Below are 7,177 nucleotides of genomic sequence, written 5' to 3'. Positions count from 1 at the left end.
GAAGGAAGGAAGGAAGGAAGGAAGGAAGGAAGGAAGGAAGGAAGGAAAGAAGGAAAAATCCCACTACCTGAGGACTAACCTAATGGAAAGTTCAACAATCAAAGGACAGGTTTTCACTCATCAATGAAAGAGCAGAAGAGAGTGCTTCCAGGTGTCCCTAGCTTTTGCTTAGGGCTGTGTTCGTAATGAACCCTGCCAACCATCATCCAGAGTGGGTGGCAGAGCCCAAAGACGAGCTCTTATCTCGTTATCTTTCACTGCCCGTCAAGGCAGACTTCCTGTGCCTGCCTCCAACACCCCCAATCGACCCACAGTAGGGGCCAGACCCATGACATCATCTAACCACTTTCTGGGTCGCAGACAGCCAAATCACCCGCCTGAGATATCGGGCCCAGTAACCCCCCAGTTGCTGATGTAGGAGTGAATGGTGTGGGGGCGTCTTTCTCATGACTCGGAGAGGGGGAACCCATGAAAGCTTAATACCGCTTAGGCTTCCATCCCTACCTATGAACTCGCACAGACAGATCCCATCATCCTTCTCACCACCTCCCAGACCCCCTGCCCCTATGTCTGCATACAGCTGTGCACGCGGGCGCGCACACACTCATTCTCACTAGCCCCCTCACCTTCTCCTGCGTCCAGGTAGTGGAACCCCTTGTGTACGCACACACATCGGGGAGAAGGGAGGCTGTTGCCATTAGCAGGTAGATGATCCTTGTTGGACGCCAAGGCTTTGCTGCCCCATTTCTGCGCTCACAGCCTAGCATCTCTGATGCTGCCTGCCCAAGGCTGGGCTCTTACTCTCGCAGCTGCTGACGGTCACGAGCCAGAGAACGCGCCTCCTTTCCCTCAGCTCGGCCCTCTTCTCACTACTCCGCCCTTAGGTCCGCGGGCTGCTCCCGCCTCTCCATCTCTTCCTTCCCACTCCCCCTTTGGCTCCCGCCCCACACGAATGCTTTCTGTGGGCAGCCTTAGTCGCTGACTTGTCCAGTCTTCTCCCGATTTTAGAAAACCTACACCGATCAGGCTGCTGGAGGAGGCGGAAGCTTCAACGGAAACAAAGGCGACCCCTTCCCACGTTGAGAAGGTTGGGGGAAAGCTAGGGTGGGGATAGATGTGGAAGAGTGCTTAGATGCCACGTCTCCTTAGCCGATCCCAGAGGGGATGTTCAGAAAGAACTCGCCCAGGCTGCAGGGGTCATGCAGTGTTCTTACAACTCCTGCAAAAAGCTGTCTAAGGGAGCACAATTCATCCATTCTCCTTCACAAATTTTTCATCAGGATCTTTGATCAATGCTAACTTACACACAGGAAACCCAACACGCAACTTAAGAATTGGTATAGACATCTTGAGGCCATCTAGTCCAACCCAGGGCTGAGCAGGAATCCCTTTACCTTTTCCCCAACAAGTGGCTATCAGGGAATTTTAGACCTTTAGCAAGTCAAGTCAACCAGTATTTATTGAGTCCTGACAGACTCTGCCAGGAGCTGTGCTTAAGTGCCAGGGATGCAAATAAAAACAAAAAATAATCCCTTCTCTTCATGAGGCAACAGTTGAAAGGAGAGAATAAGAAAAAAAATAGTCCCCCCCCCAAAAAAAAAAAAACAAAAAAGATATAGGCTGGATGAATTGGAGATAATCCCAGAGGGAAGGGACTAATATTAGGAGAGTAATCCCCCTACTTCCCAAGACACACCATTCTACTTTTGAATGGCTCCCAAAGTTAAGAGGTTTTTACTCATATGCATCCTAAATCTGCTCTTTTTGATCCTAGCTCTATCCTCTGGTACCAAACAAAAAAGTATTAGCCCCTCTGTTACATGGCAGCCCTTCAAATGCTTGAAGAGAGCAGTCATGTGGTTCCTTAACCTCTTCTACGGGCTAAATACCCCTATGTCTTTCAACCATGCATGGTCTCTAGGACCTTTACCATTCTGGTTGCCCTACCCTAAAATCCTCAATGCCTTTCCTAAAGATGATGCCCAGAAAAGAACACAATATTCCAGATATTGTCTGAAGACAGGATCCATCACTGACTGTGTCACAGAGACTTCTACTTCAATGAATCTTTATTGGTGAGAATTGGTGAAAGGAAGGAGTCTCTGGATTTTCCTGCCATCTCTCCTACCACCCAAGCTGACCACTGACCAACAGCCACCAGTAGGCCAGGGGAGACATCCTGGCTGGATCAGCAAGGTATGCTTAGATAGTGACAGTGGGTGGCCTATGTCAGGTGAGTCAACGCACTGCTGCCACCTGACAGTGGATGAGCAATCAATCATATCTGCCAGTTCTTTCAGCACAACAGGGGGCTATTCATCTGGGTTTAATGACTTGCAGCTAGATTCTCTTATCTTCTTACTTATCTTGGGAAACAACTCTTTATTAGCCATTTTGACTCAATCCTCTTCAGTCCGAATATTTTTTTCTCCTTGGAAGAAAAGAAAGAGAAGCAAAATTAAAATGAAACCATTCTGCATTTTCTCTGTTGTCTGGCATTGCCAAGTCCATAATGAGAACTCCTATCAATCAAACAATTAATTGAGCATTTATTAAGCACCTACTGTTTATCCTGTATACAGCTCATTTGTATTATATTTGTTTGCATACTGTCACCTCCATTAGATTGTGAGCTCCTTGAGGGCAGGAACTATCTTTTGCCTCTTTTTGTATGCCCAACACTTAGCATGGTATCTGGTGCGAAATAGGTGCTTAATAAATGTTTGTTAATTTATTGACCTACTATGCGCCAAACATTGTGATTGGCACTGTAGCTATAAACACAAAAAAAACAAGCAGTTCCTGTTCTCAAGAAGGTTACATTCTCTCAGGGGAGACAACCTATACACATTTAGGTATATTCAAAATAGAGAAAAGGTAAAAGGTGATTTGAGTGGAGAGGATAATAGCAACTTTGAAAATCTATAAAGGTTTTATGTCATTTGAGCTGAGACTTGAAATAAATTAGGGATTTTAAGGGAAGAAGAACTGCATTCCAGGCATAGGAGATGGCTGGTACAAAGACGTGGAGGTGAGAAACAGAATCTCATGTATAAGGAGAAGTAAAGCCATATTGACTCAACTGTGGAAACTATGAGGGGAGTACTATGTAATAAGGCTGGAAAGACAGGTTGGGGACTTTTGTGAAAAGCTTCAAATGCCCAACAGAAGAGTTTTTATTTGTTCCTAGAGATAATAAGGAACTTTTGGAGTTTATTTTGTAGGGGAGTGACATGGTCACACTTTCAGTGGCTGTGTGAAGGAGGCTGGACTGGATTGGGGTCGGACTTCAGGCAGAGAGATCAATTAGAAGACCATTGCAATAGTACATCGAGAGGTAATAAGGACCTTAACTGGAGTGGTAGTTACATGAACAGAGAAAAGAGGATGGATGAAAGAAATGTAGAAATAACAAAATTTGGCACCTGACTGGAAATTCAGAAGGAGATGGAGTGAGAAGTCAAGGGTGACACTTTGATTGTGAACTTAGATGGCTACAAGGATGGCAATGCCTTCAGCACTAGTAGGGGAGTTCAGAAGAAGGCGGAGTTTAGGGGAAAAATTCTGAGATTGGGATACCGACAAAACATCCAACTCAAAATGTCTAATAGGCAGTTGGTGAGAGTAGGACTAGATATGTAGATAAGGGAATCAGCTGCACAAAGACAATAATTAAACCCAAGAAAACTGATGAGATCATTAAGTGAAAAAGGTTTAGAGATAAAAGAGAAGGTTTAGGACAGAATCTTGTGTGACAACCACAGTTAGTGGGCATGACATGAATGAAGATACAGAAAAGGAGACTGAGAAGGATTAGTCAGATAGGTGGGAGGAGAACCAAGAGAAACCCAGAAAGAAGATAGGATCCAGGAGGAAAAGGTGGCCAACAATCAAATATTGTAAAGAGGTCAAGGAGAATGAGGAATGAGAAAAAGTCATTTGAAAATAAGCTGAGAATAATTATTGTTTCTTTTTCTTTTTTTTTTTTTTGTATTTGAACCCCCAGGACCTAGAAAGTGTTTGGTACATAGTTGCTGCTGCTGCTGCTGCTGCTGCTGCTGCTTTTCCTTCATTCTCAAGGGGGACCATGATATCATGAAGGTGATGCCATGACATGCAAGTGAATTGGATTTAAGTGAGGGAGGGCTGTGCCACAAGTCTCACTTTCTCCTCCAGAGCCATCTGGGGTCCAGTGGCCAGATATTTATCAGGACAACTGGAGATGGCCCTGGATGTTGTACGTAGTAGATGCTGAGTAAATGCTTGATTGATCTCTTTAGAATCAATCTCTCAAAATACTCAAATTCATGCTCCCTCCAACCCGAATTTCTTCTGTAATTATTCAATTTGATTCCAGTGTTCATCCCATTGTGGTCTTCTTTAGTTCCATTTCCTCTTCTTCCTATAGAACACTGAGAAGTGAGATTTTAAGGTCCATGATAGTAATGTCTAAGACACAATGTCTCTCTTAATGCCTCCCTTAATGAAGTCTAAGTCACATTAGGTCTCATTTGACTACCACATTGCACTATTGATACCTGTTGAGTTTGCACTCCATCAAAACCTGCAGATTTCCCTCCCATATACATTTAGCAATGTCTGTTTTCTTCAAAATGTGTTGTGGATTGAGTAAAGAAACAATTTCAGAAAATGTTAAGAATCACTTTCCAATATATTGATTGCACAGTTTTCTATCATAATCCTTGCCAACTCCAGGACTTAAATATATTTCAAAAGATCCATAATTTTATGTGTATGGGTATTCCACCAATGCAGATCACAGCCCCTTCTCATCTTACTAAATCAGTCTTCATGAGTTGCTGTGGTCCCCCACCAAATTCATTAAGTGGCCAACTGATTGAGCCTCTCCAAACATTGACCCATCCTGGGAGATCAGACACAAAATCCATCTCTGGGTCTGCCTTCTAAAGTTTTCTGGCAAAGCATCAGAGGTAATTTCAGTGGAGGAATCTGTAAAAATAAAACAAAACAAATCAACCTTCCTTTGCTCTGAAATGTCAGTGCAAATTGTCTCTGTTCCTAGCCTTTTTTTGTCAACCTTTTGTTAAGTACACAGAGAACTAGAATATGGTTCTGTCAACAGATTTCTCTCCCAGATTTACATATACATACACAAATAGTAAGCTTTTAGGGGTTGGAACTAGCAGCTTGGAGTTGCAGGAAAGGTTTTATGTAGAAGGTGGCGCTTGGGCAGAACTTTGAAGGAAAAATAAGGGATTCTATTATAACAGACAAAGATAAGGAAAGAATATACCCCCACAAAACGAGGTTTGGTTATTAGTGGGAGTTAGAAATGGGAAGCAGTGGGTAGATGGTAGGAATATAGAGTCAGACCTTTTAGGGCTTCCAGTTTAATCTCTGTTTTACAAATGAGGAAATAAAGCTCCAGGATGAACTTTAGAGGCAGAATTAAAACCCACCTCCTCTGACTCCAGACTTCAGAACCAGAGTTTACTCCATTCCACTACATGTTGCCCAGTTTCTTCCGAGAGTTAAATGGAAGATATGTTCTTGCTCAGAAATTGATAATCCTGGTGCTGTGTTTCAGAACACTCTGATGTGCAGCTGGTAAATCCATGATTGTGAGTTCTTTGGGATGGTGAATGAGATTAACTAGTTTCTTTACATTGTTCATGGGCAGCTCCTCACAAGCTGTCATTTACTAACAGTTTGCTTACATTTTAAATCTTAAAACACTCTTCTGTTGGAGCAACATATAGTACAAAGCCAGTATCTCAAGCTCTGTCCTATTTCCTCCCTGGCTGCTCACTGCCAGCTGTGAAGGAGCGGATTTCCTGAGTAGCTGAGTAATAGACTATTTATTCTCCTTACTCTCTTGCCACCTTTGTATCTTTCCACAGATTGGCCCTTGTTTGGAGGGTAGTGGTGGGTGGGTGGGTGGCAGAGATGATGGTGAATCTCTATAACATTAAACATCAGAAGTGATTCTAATTTCACACTAAGTAAAAGCAGTTGAAAACCAAAAAGTCAGGAAATGCTTGAGTAAAAGTTTTAACACATAAAACTCCTTCACATTTTTAATCTCATTCAGGTTTCTTTGCTTTCTGCTTATCATATTTAAGTGAATCAGATATACACTTGTGAAGATAATACATTAGTAAAATAATTCAAATTCATTTCCATTTTCAATAAACATTATGAAGGACCTATTATGTGCAAGGCACTGTGCCAAGCATTAAGGACCAACCATAAATAAGCTCTGGAAAGACTTGTATGAGTTGATACAGAGTGAAATGAGCAGAACCCAGGAAACCATTTATACCAAGAGAACAATTTGCACAACAACAATAACTTTTCAAAGAAAAATTACTTTGAAAGACTTTGAAATTATTAGCAAAATGATGATGATCCAGAGGACCTATTAATGAAGCAGGCTGCTCACCTCTTTTTTTTTTTCCTTTTTGGAGGGGGGAAGGCAAGGCAATTGGAGCTAAGTGACATACCCAAGGTCACACAGCTAAGTGTTGTGTCTTGAGGCCGAATTTGAACTCAGGTCCTCCTGACTCCAGGGCCACCTAGCCGTCCCAGGCTGCTCACGTCTTGATTGAGATTTGGACTGAAGATATAAAATAATATTTAATTTTGGACATGGTCAACATGGAAATTTGTTTTGCTTGGCTATCCATATTGTACATGAGGCTTTGTTTTCTTTTTTCGAAGGGAGAAAGTGGGAGGCAGAAGTAGGGTGAGGGATAAGGCGGACAAAAATAAAAAGAAAGGAAAGAGGTCTATTGATGAGTTTTTCAGAGCAGAGAAAAAAACAAAATGGAGGCAAGAAAGAATCACAAACAAGACAGCTTTGAGTGTTGTACATTGAATATATTATACATTTCAAAAGAAAAACAAGCTGTACATAATAAAGATGCACATTTCTATGTACAGTCCTCTTTGTTCTATTAAGTACTTGAAAATATTAATTCAATTTGGTATTTAACTTAAGAATAGAAAAATTAAAACAGTAAAAATTGCCTCTCCAGGGGCGGCTAGGTAGCTCAGTGAATAGAGCACCAGCTCTGGAGTCAGGAAGACCTGAGTTCAAATCTGGCTTTAGACACTTATCACTTACTAGCCCTGTGACCTTGGGCATGTCACTTAACCCCAATTACCCTGCCCTCCCCATTCCAAAAAAAAAAAA

At 42.2% G+C, this 7,177-nt stretch overlaps 1 protein-coding gene across 2 annotated transcripts in view; it reads right to left on the bottom strand.

Annotated features, from left to right (window-relative positions):
* Window positions 1-1,081, bottom strand: part of QPCT (glutaminyl-peptide cyclotransferase) — a 35,108-nt gene extending 34,027 nt beyond the window's left edge. The window contains exon 1 of one of the 2 annotated variants that reach the window (XM_069108582.1): window positions 627-1,081. In XM_069108582.1, the coding sequence (XP_068964683.1) occupies window positions 627-767 (141 nt within the window). In that variant the 5' untranslated portion in view covers window positions 768-1,081. The remainder of the gene's footprint in view (window positions 1-626) is intronic. The other variant, XM_069108581.1, reaches the window with a different exon arrangement.
* Between the last annotated feature and the right edge of the window lie 6,096 nt (window positions 1,082-7,177).

Source organism: Petaurus breviceps, unplaced genomic scaffold (genome assembly GCF_028583685.1).
Source record: "Petaurus breviceps papuanus isolate PSGF00001 unplaced genomic scaffold, PetGlider_PUasm1.0 90407, whole genome shotgun sequence".
NCBI lineage: Eukaryota > Metazoa > Chordata > Mammalia > Diprotodontia > Petauridae > Petaurus > Petaurus breviceps.
The sequence above is the reverse complement of the archived record's forward strand: the minus strand, read 5'-3'. Positions and strand labels throughout refer to the sequence as shown.